This window comes from Periophthalmus magnuspinnatus, chromosome 19 (genome assembly GCF_009829125.3).
Source record: "Periophthalmus magnuspinnatus isolate fPerMag1 chromosome 19, fPerMag1.2.pri, whole genome shotgun sequence".
NCBI lineage: Eukaryota > Metazoa > Chordata > Actinopteri > Gobiiformes > Gobiidae > Periophthalmus > Periophthalmus magnuspinnatus.
Genome location: NC_047144.1, coordinates 17,466,708 through 17,493,893, shown reverse-complemented (window position 1 = coordinate 17,493,893; position 27,186 = coordinate 17,466,708). Strand labels below are relative to the sequence as shown.

General features: G+C 42.4%; 1 protein-coding gene across 1 annotated transcript in view; it reads right to left on the bottom strand.

Moving 5' to 3' along the window:
- The window catches only part of LOC117386889 (disintegrin and metalloproteinase domain-containing protein 12-like), a 160,547-nt gene that overhangs the window by 115,491 nt on the left and 17,870 nt on the right, over window positions 1-27,186 (bottom strand). The window contains exons 2-3 of the mRNA XM_055229843.1: window positions 15,846-15,970; window positions 10,235-10,308 (exon numbers count right to left, since the gene is read on the bottom strand). Of these exons, the coding sequence (XP_055085818.1) occupies window positions 10,235-10,308; window positions 15,846-15,970 (199 nt within the window). The remainder of the gene's footprint in view (window positions 1-10,234; window positions 10,309-15,845; window positions 15,971-27,186) is intronic.

Genomic DNA, 27,186 nt, shown 5'->3' with positions numbered 1-27,186 from the left:
TCTCCCATATTTTCCTAGTAAAGCTCATTCTGGTTTTAATATCTCTGGGTTAGATAAGGTCCCCGTCCTCACTGATAAAAAGCAATATATAACTTTTATAGTGTTGTAATGACATACAAAACAAGGTTATGAACAAATCTGGGGAGTTTTGTTCCACTAAACACATTTACGAGAAGAATGAAGCTTGTTGAAAGCAGCAAATAATGAAACAATAATCTTAATCTTGATTTATCTCATCATGCACGCTCTTGTTGATGAGGTCGAACATTGGACTGGAACATGTAATGAAAGAAATCACGGGTCCCTTTAGGATTTTAATGGGATTTTCGTCTTAAAAATACATATGGTACTAAATAAAATGACAAATGGGTTTCTCAGGTTGTATCAAGATGGATTTGCAAATGTTTAATGCAAAAATGTGACGCAGGCAGGTCATAACACACAGAAATGCTCTCAGCTCAGTCATGGCTCGAACAAAAGAACTTCTGGAAAAAAAAGGGCCTCCATTTTGTCTAACAGAAAAAACAAGTCTATATATAACATCACGTTCACACATTCATTTTGTTTTTCTTATCTTTAAAGATGTACTGCGTAACTTTTCCAGCTAAGAGTACATGACCTGGTTCTCCATGGAGATGTTTTTCCGTTTTGAAGGTTCTGCGTTGATGGAGGAGACTGGAGTTAAGCAGCAAACTCAACCAGACACAGGGAGAACATGCAAACTCCAAACAGACACAGGAAGAATAAGCAAACTCCACACAGACACAGCAAGAACATGCAAACTCCACACAGACACAGGGAGTATATGCAAACTCCACACAGACACAGCAAGAACATGCAAACTCCACACAGACACAGGAGGAACATGCAAACTCCAAACAGACACAGGAGGAACATGCAAACTCCACACAGACACAGCAAGAACATGCAAACTCCACACAGACACAGCAAGAACATGCAAACTCCACACAGACACAGGGAGAATAAGCAAACTCCAAACAGACACAGGAGGAACATGCAAACTCCAAACAGACACAGGAATAACATGCAAACTCCACGCAGACACAGCAAGAACATGCAAACTCCACACAGACACAGCAAGAACAAGCAAACTCCACACAGACTCAGGGAGAACATGCAAACTCCAAACAGACATAAGGAGGATATGCAAACTCCACAAAGAGAGAACATGCAAACTCCACACAGACACAGGAAGAACACACAAACACTAACAGACACAGGGAGACACAGTCTGCAAACTCCAGACAGACACAAGGAGAACATGCAAACTCCACAGACACAGGGAGAACACACAAACTCCAAATAGACACAAGGGGAACAAGCAAACTCCACAGACACAGGGAGAACACACAAACTCCAAATAGACACAAGGGGAACAAGCAAACTCTATGTAGACACAGGGAGAAAACGCTAATTCCACACAGACACAGGAAAAACACGCAAACTCCACACAGACACAAGGAGAACACGCAAACTCCACACAGACAGGGAGACACTGCATTTTTGTTGAGATGTTTTTGAGCAATAAAAAACACCCATATAATGAAAGACTAGACTTAATGCCACATTATGGAACATTCCAGACAATGCAATATCTCCATGGAGACAGCAATGCTCCATTAACATTAGCATAAACATATAAATTCATAAAGTTACAACCACCACCTGCACTCATTTGTTTAAATGACAGGTCAGATCTGTGGAGAGGCGACCCCTGCTCATGTTTTCACAACACAACCATGTAATGAAATGCAAGACAGGCATTTAAAGCCACACGATAGAACTTTCCAGGCAATGCAATATCTCCATGGAGACAGCAGCGCCCCTTTAGCATTAGCATAGACATATAAATTCATAGAGCCAAAACCACCACCTGCACTCATTTATTTACGTCTCACACACACACCCCGACACACACACACACACACACAGGCACACACACACTACACATTACACTAGAGCTTTCATCAGCAGAACACACTATAACAGCCCAAAAAAAAATCATTCACATTTTTCTTGTCTCCACATAAAGGGCTGAGCTCACCATCATTTGCCCCACTGCCCTGAGCTCACCATCGTTTGTCCTGAGCTCACCATCGTTTGTCCTGAGCTCACCATCGTTTGTCCTGAACTCACCATCGTTTGTCCTGAGCTCACCATCGTTTGTCCTGAGCTCACCATCATTTGTCCTGAACTCACCATCGTTTGTCCTGTGCTCACCATCGTTTGTCCTGAGCTCACCATCGTTTGTCCTGAACTCACCATCGTTTGTCCTGAGCTCACCATCATTTGCCCTGAACTCACCATCGTTTGTCCTGAGCTCACCATCGTTTGTCCTGAACTCACCATCATTTGCCTCGAGCTCACCATCGTTTGTCCTGTGCTCACCATCATTTGCCCCGAGCTCATATCATTTGTCCCGAGCTCACCATCGTTTGTCCTGAGCTCACCGTCGTTTGTCCTGAGCTCACCGTCGTTTGTCCTGAGCTCACCGTCGTTTGTCCTGAGCTCACCGTCGTTTGTCCTGAGCTCACCGTCGTTTGTCCTGAACTCACCGTCGTTTGTCCTGAACTCACCGTCGTTTGTCCTGAACTCACCGTCGTTTGCGCCGAGCTCACCATCATTTGTCCTGAGCTCACCATCGTTTGTCCTGTGCTCACCATCGTTTGCCTCGAGCTCACCATCGTTTGTCCTGAACTCACCATCATTTGTCCTGTGCTCACCATCGTTTGCCTCGAGCTCACCATCGTTTGTCCTGAGCTCACCATCGTTTGTCCTGAGCTCACCATCGTTTGTCCTGAGCTCACCATCGTTTGTCCTGTGCTCACCATCGTTTGCCTCGAGCTCAACATCGTTTGTCCTGAACTCACCATCGTTTGTCCTGTGCTCACCATCGTTTGCCTCGAGCTCACCATCGTTTGTCCTGAACTCACCATCGTTTGTCCTGAACTCACCATCGTTTGTCCTGAGCTCACCATCGTTTGTCCTGAACTCACCATCGTTTGTCCTGAGCTCACCATCGTTTGCCTCGAGCTCACCATCGTTTGTCCTGAACTCACCATCGTTTGTCCTGTGCTCACCATCGTTTGCCTCGAGCTCACCATCGTTTGTCCTGAGCGCACCATCGTTTGTCCTGAACTCACCGTCGTTTGTCCTGAGCTCAGCATCGTTTGTCCTGAACTCACCGTTGTTTGTCCTGAACTCACCGTCGTTTGTCCTGAGCTCACCATCGTTTGTCCTGAACTCACCATCGTTTGTCCTGAGCTCACCATCGTTTGTCCTGAACTCACCAACGTTTGTCCTGAGCTCACCGTCGTTTGTCCTGAACTCACCATCGTTTGTCCTGAGCTCACCATCGTTTGTCCTGAACTCACCATCCTTTACCCCGCTGCCCTGAGCTGCCCTCACAGACTCCACATTCACTGGGTTAGTTTTTTAAGTCTGGAAACTGGACTTTGGCTTCGTTCTTTCTAAACTTTTTGCAAAAATTAGGTTTTCATTTGACGCCATGACTACAGCGAAATACATCTGACCGTCTGCTTCACGACACATGAATTTTAAACTTGATTTTTCAAATACAAGTGAAATGGTTCCAACTTTAAGACTGATTTTGACAGTAATAATTAAAATACTCGTGGCTAGCAGGTTAGCTCTGTCCATTTATATATACAGTCTATGATTCAGACTCAAAATTTGGATAAAAAATAACACAAAGACTCAAGCTAACAATGATTTTTGAGCTAATCTTGAGTTGGTGCCTCTAAGATTTGTCTCATCAGAACGAGCCAAAGGGAGAAAAAGACTCTGGATTCGCTCAGACCTTCTCAACACGTCGATGTCGTCTCCAAACAACAGCTTTCAATCAGACTTTGAGCTGTTTTATGAGATATTATGAGACACGAACGAGAGGAGCAGAGACGAATGAGGTGAAACGACGTCCGAGTGTGATGGAAACTCAAACATCTACAGACACTTTCACAGACGCCGCAAGACAATATCAAGATTTTATTTGATTTTTATGACTTATTTTTGTCTTATTTTGTGGAGCAGAAGATTTATGGCTTTAAAACTAAAAATATATTCTTAGTATTTTGGCAGGAGGATTTTTGAGGTGAGAGTTGAAAAGATGGTAGAGGTGGGGTTATAATGAGAAGAGTGGTGGTTCAATGCCAGTTCTGACTGATATCACTGTGTCCTTGGGCAAGACACTTCAACAATCCTGTACAAGAATGGATAAGTGATAAGTGCTCAGAGGCTGTTGGCATGGACTGGCAGCCATGTTTGTGTCAGTCTAAGTCAGGGCAGCTGTGGCTACAGAAGTTGTGTACCACCATAAATAAAAATAAAAAAATAAAATAAAGTCATTTTAAAATGATAGATTATTGTTTTGTAAAATTAAACTATGTCATAATATACTATGTTTGTAGCCATTTTACCCCATGGTCTACAAACTCTTATTCAATCCAAGAAGTTAAAGGTGCATTGTGTAACTTTTCAGGTATGGGCGATCCTCCACCTGCTTGATTCTATGGACCTTTTAAGACTTTGCTTGAAATATTCCACAATACGGCATCAAACTTTCTTTCATTCTTATTGTGAGCGAGCTTGCCTTTCCACAGATCTGACTTGTAACATGGACCTGGAGGCATCACTGCTTGTTTCTACGGAGAGATATGTTAAATGCCATGATGTTTAACATTACAGGCAAAGTAATAACATCTCCATGGAGACAAGCAGGTGACTGACCCCCCACCAGAAATGTTAACTTGAAAACTACCACTTCGTGACATCACAAGGTGGAACAGAGCATTTTGAGCTTTGGAGATGTAGACAGACTAATAATAAAGAGTGTGAATGAAGCAAAACACAACTCCAGGTCTGTTTTTGAGGAGGTAACAGCATTAGAACATGACTTAACGCTTACAAGAGTCAGTTTGTGTAATATAAATGTGAAATTGTAATGTACATATACTGTTCATATGGCATTATAAGACCAAACAATCTTCTGTTTTGCAATTCTTCCTTCCTCAGATGATATAGAGACATCTGGAGTGAGACCAGGGGGTGAGGAGCCTGAGGAGCTTGAGGAGCTTGAGGAGCTTGAGGAGCCTGAGGAGCCTGATGAGCCTGAGGAGCCTGAGGAGCCTGAGGAGCCTGAGGAGCCTGAGGAGCCTGAGGAGCCTGAGGAGCCTGAGGAGCCTGAGGAGCCTGAGGAGCCTGAGGAGCCTGAGGAGCCTGAGGAGCCCACTCTTCTGAGGAGGTGATGATTGTACTTAAGCTCCATTGTTATGCTCAGGTCTGAATGACGTCACTGCAATCAAGTCTCATTCTTCCACTCACAAAGAAAGATATATTTGGATTGGTGAGTCTGCGTACTTACTGTTCCAAGTCTATATTACATCGAGCACAGGTGCCATTAAAGGACCTGCACCAGATTTTATCCTCGTGTACTACTCCAAATGAAACTCATCGACGCTAGCACTTATCGGCAATTATTGGAATTTTGACCGTGAGTATCATAGCAACCAAAGAGAGAAATCTAGACCGAGGCTGTTGATGGTTTAGCGGAGAGCGGGGAGCTTTGCAACGCTATCAATCAAACCGGTTGCTAACGCTAGCGGGAGCAACCTCAGGGAAAGAAGGCGCCTGGTTTGTCTGTTATTATTGTTCACAGCTTGATTTACAGACAGAATAAAAACTGCAGGATCATGTAGAGCGGGTTAATACGAACGTTTTAAGACCAAAATGATGAGTCACAGTTTTTCAATAGAAAGTGAATCGGAGCCAGAGTTAATGGAGTTGGAAGAGCGCACATGATCACTTCCTGTTTGGAAAACCACAACATCTGACGTGTGTGATCTGAGGGACCAAGATCAGAAAGAAATTAAATGATTGTGCAGTTTATTTGAGTAATCTTATAACTCAAAAATCAGATAGTAATCAGATTATGAGTGTGCATCTGTGAGTAATCTGATTTCTGTGCAGGTTTAGTTTGTCCTTTAAGCCAAAAGAGCAAAACTAAGACAAAAATGAAAGAGATTTAGCGCGCCAGTGGCTCAGTTGGTCGACCATTTGCCCGCTGATCCGAATGTTGTTGGTTCAACTCCCGCCCTCGACATAAACGACGACAGTTACCGATGCGATTCCAGCTCCCACAGACGAATCCTGTCGTTGTGTCCTTGGGCAAGCCACTTAACCCACCTCGCCCTCAGTGTCTGCGTACACCGTTGTATGAATGTATGAGTGGTTCCTTGACGTAAATCGCTTTGAGTGTCTTGAAGCTAGAAAACTCTGATCTATTATTGACCTATTTTGAGATTATTCCAGGCGTCTGACTTCGACCGTTCATGTCGTCAGTGATCAAACCCCCAAACTCTTTCCTGAAATTACCCAGAATGCCACTGTGCACCATTGTATGAAGTAATCCCCACGTTTCAAGTAGAGCTGAAAGCCTTTGTCGCTGTCTGCAGGTAGAATTTCCATAGATTAAAGCTCAAAGTGAGAAGTGGCAGTGTCCCTCCTCTCTCCTCCTCCTCTTCGCTCAGACTCGCTCGCTCATGTGTGGAGCTTGGGCCGAATTGAAAACATATTACTCCATCAATCACTTCCTATTCTCAACAAACGCCGGCCGTGTTCAAACATAACAATCGTAAACTGCCCATAGTAAAAATCCACTGTTGAATTTATTGCTTTGGAATGTTACTCAGTGTAGCTTTAAACATAACTATGCATGTATCCAGTGTCAGGTGGAGTTTTTGCTGTTATATAACATATTTGGAAAAACAAGTATTCTTAACAGTGAGCGGGCTTGCCTTTCCATAGATCTGATCTGTAAGTTGGCCTGGTTGGGTCACCTGGTTGACTCCGTGGAGATAGGTAAGTTTAATGCCATACAGTGACACATTTAAAGCAATAATATTTCCATGGAGACAGCCAGGTGGAGTACTCTTTTACTAGAAATGTTACGTAGTGCGTCTTTAAAACTGAGCTGAAGGCAGGTTTGGATTTGTGATGATTAATGTTGACATGGTTTAAGGTTAATATCTGTTAAATTATCATAGACTAGGTGCTTAGCAACACTGTCAATCAAACCTGTTGCTAACGCTAGCAAGAGCAACCTCAGGGAAAGAAGGCGCCTGATTTGTCTGTTATTAATGTTCATATCTTGATTTACAGACAAAATTATGAAATAAAAAACGTAGGATCATGTAGAGCAGGTTAATACGAACATTTAAGACCAAAATGAAGAGTCTGGCAGTTACAGAGAGAGGAGCCACAGTTTTTCAATAGAAAGTGAATTGGAGCCAGAGTCGACGGAGCTGGAAGCGCGCCAATGATCACTTCCCGTTTGGAACACAGTGGCTAGCAGGTTAGCTATGTCCATTTATATAAACTAATATACTATGATACTGTCTAATTATAAAATATTTTATTACCAGTGAACCAGGGAGTGTGTGTTAGCATGCTAGTTTTTGTTCACTTTTACCATGGTGAGAAAAACTCCGCTCTGGTCTCTGAGAGTTATAACAACTGCTAATAAACTCATCAGGGTGAATACTTAGGATGCTCTGAATGGATAAGTCTATGGAGCAGGAAGTGCGCCCATGCTCACTTCCTGTTTGGAACACGGCAGCTAGCAGGTTAGCTATGTCCATTTATATATACGGTTTATGGATTCAATAGAAATTCCATGTCTAACTTTGGAATTTGTGGAGTTATAGTAAGGATATTTATTTCAAAAACAGATAAAACAATGTCCCAACCACCTTTCCTTTATAATACCACTCACTTTTTCAAAATGGCTTCCTTCCTCCCCTCTGCATCCCTCCGTGTTGACAGTGTCTATTACGCTCTATGTCGGATGGGTCTTTGTTCACACACAAGTCGCCCATCTCCCCAGTGTTATGACGGAGATGAAGAAAAGAGATGAGGAGGAGGAGAGCGGAGTCGTCTTTCATCAGGGTCTATGTGATGCACCCAGGATCTGCCCCCTCGCTCCCCGCTTTCAAGTCTTTTTTTCGGGGAGACAAAAGGAGCAGAGGGGGGTGGTGGTCTGGAAGTTTTTATAATTTGGCTTTGTGGAAATTCACTCTGTACTTTCTACATTAAAGGCGTTGTACCTGATTTTGAATTTTTGGATGTATTTGAGTGAAATGTGTCTTGCCCATAGTCTGAATCCCACAGCGTTCAGCTCCAGTCAAATAAATTGTGAAATAAAATCCCCAGGATCATGTAGAGCGGGTTAAGATGAACATTTTAAGACCAAAATGACGAGTCTGACAGCAGCAGTTACAGAGAGAGGGGCCAGAGTTTTTCAATAGAAAGTGAAATGAAGCCAGAGTCGATGGAGTCAGAAGCGCGCCCATGATCACTTCCTGTTTGGAACATGGCAGCTAGCAGGTTAGCGATGTCCATTTATATAAACAGACTATGGTAGTCTAATTAGAAAGTGTTTTATTGTCAGAGGAGTGTGTGTTAGCATGCTAGTTGTTGTTCCTTGATGAGAAAAACTCCGCTCTGGTCTCTGAGAGTTGTAAAAACTGCTTATAAACTCATCATGGTGAATACTTAGGATGCTCTGAATGGATAAGGTAATAGAGGAGTAACTTTGGACCACTGTAAACTGTTTAAAACGATCTTGTTCTGTTTTTTGTGTTTTTAAGATGGTAAAAATCAGGAACAGCAGCTTTAATGTGTCTTTTTGAGTGACATGTAATAAGACAAAGAAAAGAGGCTGTACTCAGAGTCATCTGTCTGTCTGAAGAACATTTCATTTAAATGTCAACGGGGGAAGGTTCAGAATCTTCAGGTCAGATTCAGTTATAAACCTATTCTGTTTGAAGATTCAGAAAACTTACATTTAAATAGAGCATTAAAGGCACACTGTGTAACCTTTCTGGAGGAGGGTGTGTGTTACCTGCTTGTGTACATGTTATAAATGTTACGGATTGTGTTTAAATGTGTGTACTCTATGGGTCCTCTTTAAACATGTGCGCTCTGTGGGTCCTCTTTAAATGTCTGAACTCTATGGGTCCTCTTTATTCAACTATGGAACAGCGCCCTCTGTCTGTCAGATCCTCTCAGGCTGAAAACCCACCTTTTCTCCCTGGCATTTAATACTTTATCTTACTTTATGTGAAGCTCTTTGTTCAGCTCAAGTTGTTTTAAACATGCTATGGAAATAAACTTGAACTGGAAACACTTGAATTGAACGTGAACTTGTTGCTACAGCTGGTATGTTCCACCATACTGCATCAATCTCATCTATCTCTATGACGACAAGCAGCTGACGCAACCAGGCCAAATTACAGTCAGATCTGTGGAGAGGGGACCCTGCGTACAGTAAGAATGCATGTTTTTCAAGGTATTTTTGATTCATTCACACACCTGTAGTTGTAAAATACCAGATAGATCAGTTTAATGACAAACACCAGAAAAGTTACATAGAGCACCTTTAAAGCAAGCTAATAACTTAAATACTGCAAACTGCACACACCACATTCAAACTGAGACAAAATTGGGACTAAATCATTGGGACTAAATCAGCCTTGTGCTTATGTCTTTATAGTTCTCATCTCTGACCCTCGTGGATCATTATGTTATAATTTACACATTTTCTAGCGCTGCATGCTGCTGCACTTCACACTAGCGAGCAGCCCATTTAAATAAATTTGTACTAAAATGACTACGCAACACTGCCGAATCCTACGAGTATCACCAATTAAGAAAATAAAGGAGAAGGAAGTGTGTACGTCACAGTGGGCGTGTACCGGTGGAGGTGAAAACGGGAGTAGATCGACAAAATGGCGTCTTGAAAATAGTCGATTAAAGATTAGTCAAACATGAATCACTCCAAATACAACTTCAGAGGCTCAATGAGAAGAAACGACTAGAACATGATTAAAGATCTGAACACAACAGTTTGCAGAATGGGTCAGATTTAGACAGAATAAACCAGTCTACTGAAATACTAATCGCTATGGAAACAGTCCTAACATTTCAACACCTAGTTAGATGAAATCATTACAATATTTTGCAACTTTTCCCACAGAAACTTGCAAAAACATGGTCCAAAAACATGATCCAAAAGTACACCATAGTCCTCAGCTCCAGACGGGTTGTACCACACCTGCCCCAGTCCCATCTGTCTCACACCAACATGAACGAGAAAGTATCTGAAACACAGAGAGGAGGAAAACACAGGGACTCTTACTGGTTTTTGTCCAGAGCCAAGAGCAGCTGTTCGCCCTCCACTTCAATCTGCAGCTTCAGAGACGAAGGGTGGATCTGAGGAGAGACGGGACGAGAAATGAAAACAACAAAATCTGGAAAAACGTCAGAATAACAACACAGAGTTACACAAATACGTTTAAGAAAATATTTATTCTGAATGTTGACTGATTGAAGTGTTAATCTGACACGTGTACAGAGCAGTGTTTGCAGGTACACACAAAAAGGATACGGTTTGAATTAAAATACGTCCAAGTATTCCAAAATTTTCCAAAATTAAAAAAATTCCAAGTAGTAGTAGTAGTAGTGATTAGAAGTAGTAGCGGTAGTAATCTGGGCACTAGCGGTAGTCGTATTTGCAGTAGAAGTGGTTGAAGTGGTAGTAGTAGTAGAAGTGATGATAATGCCTTGATACTTGGTCATTTTGATGAAGTGTCTTGCTCAAGGACACAAGATGAGATCTGGGTTTTTCTGGGAGGTGTGGCCAGTGTGGTAGTGAAGGTGGTAATAGAAGTGTAGTTACAGTGACAGAAGTAGTAGTAATAGTAGTGGCAGTAATAGTAGTGGTAGTAGTAGTAGTAGTAGTAGCAGTAGCAGTAGTAGTAGTAGTAGCAGTAATAGTAGTAGTAGCAGCGGTAGTAGCAGCAGTAGTTGTTGCAGTAATAGTAGTAGTAGGAGTAGGAGTAGTAGTAGTAGTAGTAGCAGTAATAGTAGTAGTAGCAGTGGTAGTAGTAGCAGTAGTAGTTGCAGTAATAGTAGTAGCAGTAGTAGTGCCAGCAGTAGTAGTAACAGTTGTAGTAGTAGCAGCAGCAGTAGTAGTAGCAGTAGTCATAGCAGTAGCAATAGCAGTAGTAGTAGTAGCAGCAGTGGTAGTAGCAGTAGCAGTAGTAACAGTAGTAGTAGTAATAGTAGTAGTAGATTATATATAGAAAACCCTTTCCTCTCACATTATGATCACTTTACCCACATCTGCATATACAGTATATATTTAATTAAAATGTACTACATACAGTATAATTTATCCAAAAGTGAACTTACAAGTTAAAACTACTTTCTGTCAAACAAGTTGTACTTGTCCATATTTCTTGTACTGCAGTAACTGTCCTCTCCTCCTCCTCAAACCTCTGACTGACTGATCCCATGTGTCCCTTTGTTCTGAAAATTGCTGAGTCGTCGCAGTAACTAAAACAATTCTGACAAATATTTAAAAGTGCCACCCAGAACCACAGCTGTGACACATCGAACACGACCAGGGTTTAATGAGAGAAGCAGAGATCCCGATGAAGCGTTTACTCTGGCAGAAAACAAAGCTAACCGGCGATGGGTTAGCTTAGTGTCACGGGTTATCCTTGTGTCGAGGGTTAGCGTGATGTTGCGGGTAAGTTTTGTGTGGCACGTTAGCTTTGTGTGGCGGGTTAGCTTTGTGTCGCGGGTTAACTTTGTGTAGCGGGTTAGCTTTATGTCGCGGGTTAGCTCTGTGTCCCGGGTTATCTTTGTGTGGCGGGTTAGCTTTGTGTCGCGGGTTAGCTTTGTGTCACGGGTAAGCTCTGTGTCACGGGTTAGCTTAGGGTTGCGGGTCAACTTTGTGTTGCGGATTAGCTCTGTGGTGCGGTCAAACTCTGTGTCGTGGCTTAGCTCAGTGTCGCGGGTTAACTCTGTGTCACAGGTTAGCTCTGTGTTGCGGGTTAGCTCTGTGTCACGGGTTAGCTCTGTGTCGTAGGTTAGCTCTGTGTCGCAGGTTAGTTTTGTGTCGCAGGTTAGCTCTGTGTCGCGGGTTAACTTAGTGTCGCAGGTTATCTCTGTGTCACGGGTTAGCTCTGTCACGGGTTAGCTCTGTGTCGCGGGTTAGCTCTGTGTCACAGGTTAGCTCTGTGTCGTGGGTTAGGTCTGTGTCACGGGTTAACCTTGTGTCACAGGTTAGCTCTGTGTCGCAGGGGAAGCTCTGTGTCGCAGGTTAGCTGTGTGTCGCAGGTTAGCTCTGTGTCACGGGTTAGCTCTATGTCAAGATCCTGTTTGACAGTGAGTCCAGAGCAGCGTTCAAACTGCAGATGTATAAAACAGGACTGAAGTCGTGTGTCTGTGTGAGTGAGAAGGAAGTCTTCAAGAGCAAAATAATCTACTGACAAATATAGGCCAGAGTGAGTGACAGGCCGATGTAAATCACAGTGAAGTAGTAGTAATAGCAGTAGTAGCAGTAGAAGTGTGAACTTTGGGTCACTACCTGCTTGTCTCCAGTTACTTTTGCCTTGTTTTGAAAGTTCCACAACATAGACTGTATAAAAAAGTGGAGTGTGACGTCACCCACAGCGTTCAGTAAAATGAAGCTCATCGAGGCTAGAGCAGTTATAGTAACGAATTTGGAGCAGGGAGCAAGTGCTTGGCAACAATGTCAATCAAACCTGTTGCTAACGCTAGCGGTGAGCGACCTCGGGGAAAGAAGGCAGCTGATTTGTCTGTTATTAATGTTCATATCTTGATTTACAAACACAATAAGGAAATAAAAAACCCAGGATCATGTAGAGCGAGTTAATACGAACATTTTAAGACCAAAATGATGAGTCTGACAGCAGCAGCACAGAGAGAGGGGCCACAGTTTGTTAATAGAAAGTGAATTTGAGCTAGAGTCGATGGAGCTGGAAGTGCACGTTCAGTCCACGGTTAAATCCTGCAATGCTCCACCTCCTCTCTCAGACATTTGGTTGAATTAAAAGAAGAAAAGATCTGTTCAGTTTGTGTCGCATTTAAATTGACTCAACCTCCTGCAGTTTACCTCCAAACCACTGGGGATTGTGTTCATGTTTAAATCACGTATTTACGACTTTGAGAAAATGGACCCACGCTGTTCTGAAATCACTTCTACATCATTAAAATTCTTCCTACAGAGAGTTTGACTATTTCATGTTGTTGTTTTTCCCATCCCAGGAATGAGCGAAAGTGAAAAAGCAGAACAAATTCCGTCTCTCATGATTTGAATCGATAATGAGAAAAAACCTCCCAAAGCTGAAGCCGATGAACCCGACTGAAGCACATCGTCTCGTTTAGAGTCAGAGGTGGTTCACCTGGTTTAGTAATGTTTCAAATTAACACACTCAAGGTGAGCTTTAGTTTTACTTTTTTCTTCATATCCTATAAGTCACTCCTCTGCACCATATATTCACCATCCTCCTCTGTACCACAAGTTACTCCTCTGTACCATATATTCACTCTCTTCCTCTGTTCCCTCCCCGCTCTCCTCTGTACCATATATTCACCATCCTCCACAAGTCACTCCTCTGCACCATATATACACTGTTCTTCTTCTGTACCACAAGTTCTTCCTCTGTGCCATTCACTGTCCCTCCTCTGTACCATATTCAAGTTTTTGGGGCAATGCCAACTGCTTAACCCTTTAAGGACTGAGCACACTATGGGCCAGTACAGCTCGCCTAGACTTTTATATTTTTGTTAGCCATAAAAATCATATTAAAGGAAGTATCAGAATTTACTGCATTTTTTCACACATCTACTTCTATTTTACACTTTCATCCGTATTTTTTCTTTTACGCATCGAATAAATGACTGGGAAAATCCCCGCAGCACCGCGCTCTCATTGGTCAACTTCGCGGAGCAACAGAGGCAGATTACCGTAATGATGGAAAAATATTTAAATAGCCCCGTGCCACCGCTTTGAGACGCCGTTTGAATTTACTTGAGAGCACGACTGGTTGCACGACTATCGGCGACGATAGCCTTCAACACTATAGGGTTAAGTAATAACCAAGAATCCCAAACATGTCACAACATGTTTGTAGAGGTTTAAATTATAAGATTACCACGTTTTTACATTATAATCTAATCCACAGACTGTGTAAAGAAGTGGACTGAGTGAGTCTGACATCACCCACAGCGTTCAGCTCCAGTCAAATGAAGCTCATCGAGGCTAGAGCAGTTATAGCGGACAAATAGGAGCCCAGTTCCAACTGCGAGTATCATAGCAACCAAAGAGCAAATCTGGAGCGAGGCTGTTGAAGGTAACGCCTCTTTCCACCCGCATCACTGGTTTAGCAGAGAGCGGGTGCTTAGCAACACTGTCAATCAAACCTGCTGCTAACGCTAGTGGAAACAACCTCAGGAAAAGAAAGCACCTGAATTTTCTGTTATTAATGTTCATATCTTGATTTACAGACACAATAGTGAAATAAAAACACCAGGATCATGTAGAGCGGGTTAATATGAACATTTAAGACCAAAATGTTGAGTCTGACAGCAGCAGTTACAGAGAGAAAGGCCACAGTTTTTCAATAGAAAGTGAATTGTAGCCAGAGCTAATGTAGCCGGAAGCACGCCCATGATCACTTCCTATTTAGAATGCCGCGGCTAGCAGGTTAGCTATGTCCATTTATATATACAGTCTATGGTTGTAGCTAATCTAATTTCGTGACCCAAAGACCAAACCACCTCCAAAACACCCCCCAAAAAAATAACTATACAACTGACCCGGGACGCCCCAATGTAAAATCAATGAATGCTTTAAAAGTTTCAAATGGCAACACATTTAAAACAGGTTTAACTGAGGTTATTTGAGTGGTTTGTTGTAGACCTTTGACCTAAAACATGCTTTGATATTATAAAAAATGATCTTTAATCTTCCCCATCGTCGTCCTGAACAAAAAGAGCCTCTTCAGTTCCACTACCTGTCCATCATCTTTTGCATTGTTTATGTTGCCAGTTTCCTCGTTCAAAAATATCCCACTTTGTTGAGTTGTTGTGCTTTGAACGCGCTGCATGAGAATATTAATGTGGCTATTTTGAGACTTTCTCAATCACATCTCCAGCTGCATTTGCATTTCACCACAAAAATATTTATTTTTGTTTCATTTTTATTTGAACTCTGAGAGCATAATGACACGCTCACGACGAACATCACCAAAGAAACGCAAACTTCCAAACAAAATAACCTCTTATTATTACATTTATGCAGACAGTGTTCTAATATTGGGTCAATAATGTTATATTTAAAGCAACACTGTGGAACTTTCTGGAGGTGGTGTGTCATCTGCAGGATTTCATGGAAATAGAAAGTTAAAACCACACTTCAGAACAGTCTCCATGGAGATAGATAAGTTTTATGCCATACTGTGGAATATTATAGCCAAATGAACGACATTTCCATGGAAACAAGCAGTTAAAGGTGCTCCTCCAGGCCAAATATGAGTCAGGTTTGTGGAGATGCAAGCCTGCTCATGTTTTTGAGTGCCATAAACACTGAAAATGTATTTTTAAAACGACAAAAAAAAGTTACTTGTTGGTTAAAAAGTTACACAGTGGAGCTTTAATGCTTGTATTCATTTTTAATTATTTGATTTAGGACTGAAAGTAAGTCAATTTATTAATCTGAACTCATCAATCATTATTTAATTCACTAATGAAAGGATTTTTTTCTCATTTAGTAAAAACTGAACCAAATCTGATGTAACAACGAAAAATCTGGAGAAAAAAACTGTCGCATTAATCGATTAGCAAAAAAATTGTAAGCTGTTACTGTAGTGAGTTTGTATTGAAACCTACCAACACATTTTATTCACAGGATAAAAAAAGTATATATATTTTGGTACCTTGTCCTTGTGTCTGAGTTCGTGGACCGGTCTCCATTCAGTCCCCACCAGCTGAAGAGGTAAAGTTGTGCCGTAGTTTTTCTGCTTTGACGACGATCTTTCCACAGTTTGGCTCAAAAGATTCACTAAAAACACAAAGTAAACAGTAAATTTATTTTAATTTCATGGACAATTTCAGAGTCTTAGCAGATTTTTGTTCTATCCCCAAAACAAACAATTTTAATTTCCCAAAACATCAACATCTGAAATATTCATAAAAAAGACAAACCAGGGACATGAGCGATATTAAAATTCTGATTATGTGAGAATGTGGTTCATTATGGGAACACAGAGGGAGTGAGGCGGATTGGAAGAGTTCTGACCATAGACTGTAAATATAAACGGACATAGCATGACACGCTTCTGGCTCCATCGACTCTGGCTCCAATTCACTTTCTATAGAAAAACTGTGGCTCCTCTCTCCGTAACTGCTGCTGTCAGACTCATCATTTTGGTCTTAAAATGTTCGTATTAACTCACTCTACATGATCCTGGCATTTTTATTCCACTATTGTGTCTGTAAATAAAGATATGAACATTAATAACAGACAAATCAGCCTTATTTATGTCATAGTTGATAACTTCTTCAGTTTTCTTGCCCGTGTAAAAGTGAAAGAAATGTAAAAAGATGAGGAAACTGCACCATTCTACCAAGGATACCACCAGTACAGTGCAAGTTTACAGGCACAATAGTGAAATAAAAACTCCAGGACCATGTAGAGCAGGTCAATACGAACATTTTACAACCAAAATTACAAGTCTGACAGCAGCAGTGAGGGGCCACAGTTTTTCAATAGAAAGTGAATTGGAGCCAGAGTCGATACAGCTGAAAGTGCGCCCATGATCACTTCTTATATGGAACGTGGTAGCTAGCAGGTTATACAGTCTATGATCAGGAGTGAATGAATAACACCATGTAAAGTGTCCAGAAATACTCCAAAAACACTGCTGGATGAATCGCTCTATTAGCAACAGTATAAGATTATATATATTTTAAAACTAAACATGCAGCCTCATCGTTCCGTTTCACATTTATAAGTCCATAAAAGAACAACAGAGACCAGTGACCTCTGCACTGATCTAATAAACAGAGCCCTGTTTCCTCTCGACCACAGTAATAAAAGTATTTCTTTAAAAGCACATAACACAGGACTGGATGTAATGGAGGCAGGAGCTGCAGGACCAAGCTAACGTTGTTTTACTGTAATCAGCTAACACAGCGGTGGAGGGCGAGGGGGGGGGGGTGGTGGTGGTGGAGGAGGGGAGGTGGCACTGGAGCAGCAGGGGTGTTGTGTCGATGTATTTGGTGTAAAGAGCTCAAATCACAGGCTGCGTTTTACACTGGCAGGAAAACAAAGGGACTTCATGGGCGTGGGAGGTCGCGGGTATAAATTATTACCAAACGTTTTGTTCTTTTCTCAAAGTGAAATCAGACGCAGATAAAGACTAAACATATGCAACCACACACTGCACTATCAGCGGAGAAAATGAGCTGGGAAGGAAATGGGTACAAGTACTCATAATATACTGAGAGAGCAAAGTAGTAGTAGTATCAAGATATTTCTGAGCAATAAAACACATTTAATAGAATAAATGCAAACACTCTCCTTTATACCTCCAGGATTTAAGATTGCTGACTGCAGAGTTTACAGAGAGAAAATGCTTAGGTTGCTGTGGTCACTAATACTCACAATATTACCTCTACTTGTGTTACTACAGTTACTATAGAACTCAGGCTGCTACTATTACTACAAACATTAAAGGGTCCTCCTATATTACACAAAACTGACTGAGAAATAGTCTAATATCGGCCCTTCAAAGAATACCCAAATACAAAAAAAGTGGCTGGTGAATCTCCCTGAGTTCAGATAGGCGTGATTGACAAGTGGATGAGCCAATCAGAGACACTTACACGGTCTGGCGTATCAAAACAAATATGGCGGATTATGAGGAAATAAGAAAAGGGAATGAATATCACAGGAGACTGAAAAACATGGCAGATTTCTGTGGAATTAATGAGCAAAGCACAAAGGTGAGAGATTTGTTTTTGTACAAAATGATGATAACCAATGAGCTTCTTCGTTTCACATGCGTCACTGCAATAAACAAATCTGATTGGACGATCATGTTTGGCTCTGGATTGAGACACAACGGAGGACGTGGTGACCAAACTAATGTCCTTCTATAAAAACACAAATCAGTCTGGACAATAAAGAACAATAAAGTATATCTTACATTTGTACTACTACCACCACCGCTACTACTGCTACTACTACTTCAACTACTGTAACTTTAACAATGTACTAATATAAGCTACGTTGTCCCTCTGTCTCATCGTCTCTTTACAGCTCATGTTTCTTATCAACACGAGCATTTGGCTTTTCTGTTACTCTGCTATCAGCTGTTAAACTCACCCACAATGACACACTCCAGAGAAGAGGAGGAGGAGAGATTACATCAGTGAGAAAAAACAAAAATGAAGAGTGGGTTATTAGCAGAATGTGATGATCTGCAGACGCTGCAGTTTAACGAATCCTGGACCAGAGGAGACGGGGACGACACGCCGAGGCTTCAAAGAAAAGACTCGCGAGCTGTAGTGAGTCCTGGACCAGAGTAGACCAGGAAACATGGTGAGGCCTCAAAGAAAACACTCATCTGCTTTAGTGAGTCCCAGACCAGAGAAGACCTGGACGACACTGTGAAGCCTCAAAGAAAACACTTGTCTTCTGTAGTGAGTCCTGGACCAGAGGAGACGGGGACGACACTGTGAAGCCTGAACGCTCGTCTGCTGTAGTGATGTGTGTGTGAGGTCCCCAGGTGTGCATGAGAGCCAAGATAACACAGCCAGGTGGTGAAATGGTTTAAGCTGTTGCCTTTGTGTCAAGGAGATCCTGGGTTTCATTTCTGGACAGTGTAGATTACATTTTTCAACTAAGATTATCTGAAAACTTCTCAGAAAAGGTCATTTTTGATATATTTGTCTGTACTCTTCCTCTTATCCATCTCCAGGTCGTGGGGACAGCAGTCTAAGCAAGAATTCCCAGACTTCCCTCACCCCAGTCACTTCCTCCAGCTCCTCTAGTGGGACCTCAAGGTGTTCCCAGGCCAGCCAAGAGACACAGTCCTTTCAGTGTGTCATGGGTCTTCCCCGGGGGCGTCTTCCTATTGGAACATAAACACCTCTCCAGGGAGGCGTCCAGGAGGCATCAGGAACAGATGCCCGAGTCACCTCAGATGCTCCTCTTCGTGTGGAGGAGCAGCGGCTCTACTCCGAGCTCCTCCCGTGTGTGACTAACCTAAGCGAATAACCTAAACATAGAACTATATTTTAGAGCCTATTTTGAATCATACCTAAAGCGGCAGCAGTGACAGAGAGAGGGGCCACCATTTTTCAATAGAGAGTGAATTGGAGCCAGAGTCAATAGAGCAGAGAAGTGCGCCCATGATCACTTCCTATTTCGAAAGCAGCGGCTAGAAGGTTAGCTATGTCCATTCATATATACAGTCTATGGTTTAAACAGTAAAGATTATTTCCACATTGAGTTGCGACCACAGCAGGTCTCACATATGGGATCTCAATACTGTTCTGTGGTTTGGTCACATCAACTCTGAAGGAGCCAGTGTAATAATTCTCTTCAGAGTGCTAACCTCGGACAACAAGATTCATTCTGGCGATATGTGAGTTCACCAACTTAGGAGAATTCATCTTGGCGTGCCCCCGATAGGCCCGACAGCTCGTTGGCGTTGAGGTTTGTGCAGGTGAAGCCAAAACAAAGATGGCGATGGCGATAGACGAACTTCATCTGATTTTAGCGTCAATACCATAGTGTCAATATAAATGAACATGGCTAACCTGCTAGCCGCGAGTAGGAAGTAGGCGTAGTAGGAAGCTTACTAATGTTTTTATTTCTCAAAAGTTGCTCGTTGTAACTAATATCGTGCGAGTGCTAAAAGTTTCACTGTAACAGAACTTTAGAAATCAGTTTTATTTATAGCTCAATAAACCGGAACGTAAACACAGGACTTCGTAAATCTGACTTCTGGCTGTGTTCCTCCCGTGGCCCCGGTGACAAACACGAACTGCACCATTTATACAGCCTTAATAAAAGGTGCTGTGGAGATGTGAAAGTTATAATGCAATTAGTATCAGAGCAGAGAGCAAAAGTTTTATTAAAGGTGTAAATCAATTAATCTGCAGGAAACAGTGTTAGCGCTTTAAGTTTTGTTGTGGCTGTTTTATTTCACAGTGAAATTTGCACGCTCTGTTGGGGTTTAAAGAGGTTTCCACTGTTTTCTGATCACAAATAGACCTGGAGTTGTGTTTTGTTGAGGACGTAACAGCATTAGAACATAAATTAAAGCTGCAAGAGTCAGTTTGTGTAACATCGGACCTTTATGAAATGAGATGAGCCCAATAACGGACCAGTTCTGTCTTTAAAAAGGTAAACGGTGGTTCATTTTTTACACTTTCGCTCAGGTTTGTAGCCGCTAAACCCGTGTAAGGTCTTCCCATGCCCTACTTCCATGTTTGCCCTTTCAAAGTAACTCAAATTTCCAAACCTCAAAACCACTGAGGTCTTGGGAAACAAACGACCTTCAAACGAGTCTCACAAACGTCAAAACTGCCTTTTTATTTCAACATTTACAAGTGGAGGTTTTAGCTTTTTCCTCTTGGCAAAATAAATCAACAAGTCTTTGGATTTATGACTGATAAACGCTGCTCGCTTCTCCGCAGACAATACCCGTGAACAACACCCGTGAAACTCAAATATATGTTATACTTTTATGAAAGCAGATCTCCTCAGTCAGGTTTAAACCAGGACTACACCAGGTCTAAACCAGGACTAAACCTGGACTAAACAAGGACTGAACCAGGGCTAAACCAGGACTGAACCAGGACTGAACCAGGACTGAACCAGGACTAAACGGTGCTAAACCAGAAGTAAATCAGGACTAAACCAGTACCAAACCAGGACTGAACCAGGCCTAAACCAGGACTGAACCAGGACTGAACCAGCACTAAACCAGGATTGAACCTGGACTAAACCAGGACTAAACCAGGACTAAACCAGGACTGAACCAGGACTGAACCAGGACTAAAACCGCAAATTCTCTGGTCATCAGAACATGGCTCTGAACAGACGAGGTACAGTAATAATAGTAGCAGTGGTAGTAGTAGTTGTACTAAGAATAACTTGGGTGTATATGGGGGGTAGGGGAAAACAGGATATTTTAGAGCAATGGCGTCTTCCTCGTAGGAGAACAAACATTACTCAAACATGGACCAGAGAAGAAAACTCCATTATTTATGACATGCAAGTTTTTCATTAAAAGTCGATTTTTTCAGAACATTCCATCTTTCTTAATGGCCAACTGTTAAAAGGCAAACTAAGAGGTAAATGAGGTCTTTGTAGTATTTATGAAGTACTCGCTCATTAAGGTCTTTTTATATTCAGTTCAATTCAAAGTATTTTTGTAAAGCCCAAAGTCACAGCAGCAGTCGCCTCTGAACAACATCACGGATTTAACCAACAGAGAGTTAGAAACCAGGACTAAACCAGGACTAAACCAGGACTAAACCAGGACTAGACCAGGACTGAACAAAGACTAAACCAGGACTGAATGAGGACTAAACCAGGATTAACTAGGACTGAACCAGGACTAAACCAGGACTAAACCAGGATTAAACCTGAACTGAACCAGGACTAAACCGGGACTAAACCAGGACTAAACCAGGACTAAACCAGGACTGAACCAGAAGTAAACCAAGACCAAACCGGGACTAAACCAGGACTGAACCAGGACTGAACTAGGACTGAATCAGGACTGAAGCAGAGCTAAACCAGGACTAAACCAAGACTGAAAGAGGACTGAACCAGGACTAAACCAGGAGAACCATCAGGTTCTTATTACACATTACTCAGTTAAAGCACTCCAAACATTCTAAACATTTTTACTTACTAACCTTAGTAAAATTGTAAAGTAAATTTACAAATTTAAATAATTTCATACATGGCTGCCACTCAAACACAACATTCACGCATGGGATTTCTGTATCAAGTGTCTTGCTCAAGGATACAATGGCACAAAGTCTGCACTAGTCAGACTTGAACCAATACAATTTGAGAACAGTGTCAAAACAGGACAAGGGTTTGGATAGACAAGTCCTTTCTATCCCCTTTTGATTTCAAACAAAGCCCACCCATTCCACTTCAAATGAGATTTTCATCGTGACAGCAGCTGCCAAAATGAAAAACAAAACTTCTCAAAACTATTGTGATCAAAAAAAGTCTTGAAGGACACACAGAAATGACACAGCTCTTCAGTCTGTGAGTGTTTGGCATCTCTGTCCACTCCAACAACCACAATACGGACTCTGAGTGACCACATATTAAACCCTGTGATGAGGTAAAGTTGGGCCGCCTCAAATGGGCCGAAAACCATAAGAATAACTGAATAGCCTGAATCGATATGAAAGTGGGTCTGGATTTTTTCATAAAGTGATTAAAACAAACTAGTTCCCAGAAATGTCATGGATGTTTTCAGTAAAGATTTTATTTTGAGCCTCTGGACAGGATCATGTCTGCGCCTGTGACCACTGTTCTTTAGCTGTGTAGGACTTCCCATAGCTTGATTTATTTTCTAAAATCCTAGTGAGGGGTCTGACACCTGCTGTTTCCATGGAGATGTTATTGCTTTGCCAGGAATATTCCATAGTATGAACTTAAATGTTTCTATCTCAATGAAGACCAGCCAGTGACGCCTCCCAGTCAGGTATGTTTTAGCTGCTAAACCTACCAATGCAGGTTTGTTTAAGTTTAAAGCCTTACTGTGGAACATTACAAGAACTCAGATTTCTCCCATCAACCCACAACATGCACAATAGGTTAAATCCTCCAGTTAAGGTAGTCCTGACCAAGGCTAGCTCAAGATCTGGAGTTGTATCTACTGCTCCTGATAAGGCTGCCACATAAGCCTCGTTTCCACCACCGCGGTTGACTTGGGGCCGTCTCCATTTGGTGCAACTCCCTTCAACTCGAGGCCGGGGCTCTGCTCAATGAGACGCTAACGTCACCCAAACATTGCAAGTTTTCTTAATCAATAAAATCAAAATTGTGCTCGAATTAGCGTAATTATAAGGTCGATTTCAGCAATTCGCAAAAAGGTGTTTAGTCTGCAGTGCTGCAAGAGGTGGCTAAAGCTAATGCTAAAGCTAAAGCTAATGCTAGCGTAAATACAAAGGTGCTTCTGTTTTATAGTCAACTCATGTTTGGTTTCTCCCATCAACTCACAACATGCACAATAGGTAAAATCCTCCAGAAAAGGTAGTCCTGACCAAGGCTAGCTCAAGATCTGGAGTCGTATCTACTGCTCCTGATCCATAAGCCTCGTTTCCACCGCCGCGGTTGACTTGGGGTCGTCTCTGTTTGGTGCGGCTCCCTTCAGCTCGAGGCCAGGCTCTGCTCAATGAGACGCTGGCATCACCCAAACATTACAAAAGTTTTCTTATGTCAAGATCCCAGTCTGCCTTGTGTTTTGTGCTGTTTTCCTCCCCCTCTTCCCCCTCGTCTAGGACCTCACTGTCTACGATCTACTCCTGTACTACTGCAAACAACCCCGCTCTCAACTGTCTGATCAATCTACCCTCATTTGCACATTTCAAGCTGTAAATAAACATTGTTAAAAAGGCGTTGACAAAAAGGCGTTCAGTCTGCGGTGCTGCGAGAGGTGGCTAAAGCTAATGCTAAAGCTAATGCTAGCGTAAAAACACAAAGCTGCTTCTGTTTTATCATTAGCTCGTTCTATATTTATTTCACTTCTCTGCTCCTCTGCGCCGTTTTTAAACCTCTTTACGTAACACACGGATTTGGCTCACGTCAGATTCATTAATTCAATTCAATTCAATTTATTTGTAGTCATTGTCACAGAAGAACAACGAAATTGCGTTTGGAGCATCCCATAAAGTGCAAACCCCATAAATAATAAATACCCCTTAAACCCAAGTGTAAACATTGACCCAGTGTGGCTTCAGTACAACATGAGACAGTCTTGTAGCAGCATGATGGTGTCAGTAAGGTGCACAAAACAGGGACATACAGACAGGGACCTGAGAATGATGACAAAATGCAACAATGCAACCAGTTCAGTGTTACTGAGAGTTGGATGTGGTTTTTGTCCGTGAGAGGAGGGCAGAGAGGGGCAGAGAGGGGCAGAGAGGGGCAGAGAGGGGCAGAGAGGGGCAGAGAGGGGCAGAGAGGGGCAGAGTTCAGGAGCCTCACAGCCTGTGGATACAGACTGTTGGCCAGTCTGGATGTTCTGGCCCGTATGGACCTGTACCTTCTCCCTGAGGGCAGCAGGTGAAAAAGATGGTGTGCAGGGTGATGTTGATCCCGCAGGATGTTGTGCACTCTTCTCAGACAGCGAGTGGAGTAGATGGTGCTGATTTCTGGCAGAGTCGTTCTGATGATTCTACCGGCTGCTTTCACCACCTGCTGGAGTTCCTGCTGGTCGGCCTTAGTGCAACTGGAGAACCACACTAAAAGTCCATACATCAGAACACTGCTGATGGCACAGTTATAAAAGTTCAACATCAGAGGTCTGGGAATGTGGGCACTCTTCAGTTTCCTCAGGTAGTAGAGGCGCTGTTGGGCCTTCCGTACGGCTGAGGTGATGTGATCGCCCCAGGACAGGTCCTCAGTCACGGTTACCCCCAGGAATTTAAAACTGCTCACCCTCTCCACCGCCTCGGTGCCAATGAGGAGAGGTAGGTGGTTGTTGTGACTTTTTCTGTCGAAATCCACAACAATCTCCTTGGTCTTTTTAGTATTTAAAAGCAAGTTATTGTGGTGGCACCATGACTCTAGGTGTTGCACCTCCCTCCTGTAGTTAACCTCATCATTGTTGGATATGAGGCCGAGCACTGTGGTGTCATCAGCGAACTTAATGATGAGGTTGGACGCATTATGACCTGGAAATGTTTTATTTTCGATCTTTATCTTGCAAGAGCTGCATCGATGAACAGGAAACAGCTGCTGCGTTCGTGCTTTGTTTTGCCACACAGATTGACACAATATAAAAAGTGTCCTTCACTGGAAATACAGCATCAGGAAAGCGTTTGGTGAGTGATTTTATTTTCTGCTTTTGGCCATTTTGAGTTTGTGTTCTCTCTTGTCCAATCATCTCGTTTCTTGCCTTAGCTATAGCGATCTGTGCAGCATTGGCCCTCTCTGGAGTTAGTCCCCAACCTTTTTTGCACCACGGACCGGAATACTGTAGGTTTTATTTTCACGGACCAGCCTTCTACATGTGGCAGATAAATATGGCAAAATAAGTTAAGTGCATAAAAAATACAACTCACCAAACCACCACATCAGTGTGAGCCCTGCACTTGTTTCTTCTTTTCCTTCTTGCTCAAAAAACTCTATAGCTTATCTTTTAATCCCAGGTGCTTATTCTCCATGTGCCAAAGCAGTTTTGAAGGTTTCATTGCCTCATTTGCTTTTCCCGCATATTACACAGAGCGGACTCGGCGCGTGAGAGTCACCTGTAGCGACAATCCCATATTTTAAGTGGGACTCCTGGTGTTGTCTGTTAAATTTATCTTTCTTTTTCTTGGAGGTCGTAGTCTCCTCTTCTGGCTCCTCAGTTGGCCTTTTCCCCTTTGTTAAAAAGACTTTTGTTTTGGCTCATGTAATGGTCCGGTACTGGTCCCCGGCCCGGTGGTTGGGGACCACTGCCCTACAGGGTCCAGAGCTGCGGACTCCTCAGACGGGACGGAGACACTTGTGGCCTGTACCGATCCGCACCAAAGCGAACCAGTGTAAATGAGGCTACAGGTATTGAAGGAACAGTCAAATAAAGAAGACAAATTTCTCTACGAGGACCTTAACTGTTAATCAATAACACACAAAAGTTACACAGTGCTTCCTTAATTAGTTTTTCTAATCTCAATTCCCTTTTAGGACACTGAACACTGCACTTCACCTTCACTAACGAAGCGTCATGTTTTATTAGTAATAAGAGAGAGCCTAAACACATCTGAACGACTCACTATACAAAAGTTCATTGAGGCAGAGAGTTACGTAAAAAGAGTACCAGCTACAGCAGAAGTTTGTATTTCCAATTCTGTATCAAGTTTTCCAATTAATTCCAACACTTATCCAAAGCTAAAACAGCTCCTCCGTTCAAATAATCCCATAATCTCCCACTGTTTGCTGTTACTTTACACTTGACTTATGCCAGTTCGTATGAATGGCTAAACCGCAGTGAAAAGTGGTTGCTAATCTTGGCTGTGGTCCATCTTAAACACGAGAACGAGAGAAAGGGGGCTAAGTCCACACTCGGAGGGGCTAATCTCAGGAGGAAACATCATGGAGATGACATCATAACTACGAGACGAGGGAACGCTTCACTGCCAATGACATCATCAAGAAGAGACCACACAGAGACCGGGTTTTTTACGGCTTACGAGGGAGTTAAGTTTTATAAAGGTGACGAAGTAGAGATGGATTTATGGAGGATTATGCGGTGTCGTTCGGATTCGGTTGGGTAAGACCATATTCCCGTAGTATTCTCTATGTTTTGCTACCTTTACCTCTTCATCCATCACTTTTCAAGACATAAAATTCATATAAATGCACCCGCTCAAATCCGTTCGCCGCTCTAGACTGTCGATCTTAGGGGCGGAGCCAGATGTTTTTGGTTGTAGGGAGCTAACGACATGCTAAAGTCTTTCAACAATGGAGCGCACCACCCCCCACCGTGTTTGTTTCGCTCTTTTATAAAACCTGATGGAGTTGTTTATTTTATTGTCTCATTTTGAACACTCTGTAATTGCTATTTGAAATTTTTAGTTGAAGTTGGATGTGCTATTAAAGTGAGAAAAACTCTTTAGGGGAGCTATGGGGGAGCACTGGCCATTCTAGAGGACACTAGTGCCCCCTCAAGCCCCCCTTTAGCACCGCCCCTGCTCCATCTCCTCCTCTTTACTACAAGTCTAACAGTCAATCTCCACATTCGATCAAATTAGAACTCATTTACACTATTACCACTACTGCTTGTAAGTATTTTGAAATTTGCAGCCAGGGATAGTCGTAGTAAATTGTACTTTTACCAACGTATATTACAGATAATTACGTGAGGAGAAAAATAACAGACTTGGAGGTTACTCAGGTGTTATGAAAAAATGTTATATGCAGCATTTTGAGGACTGTTTTATTATCAATCGTTAATCGCTATGGCAATCGTTCTAATTTTGCATCATTCTGAAATGCACGGATTTAAGTATACGCTGCTCAGGAGG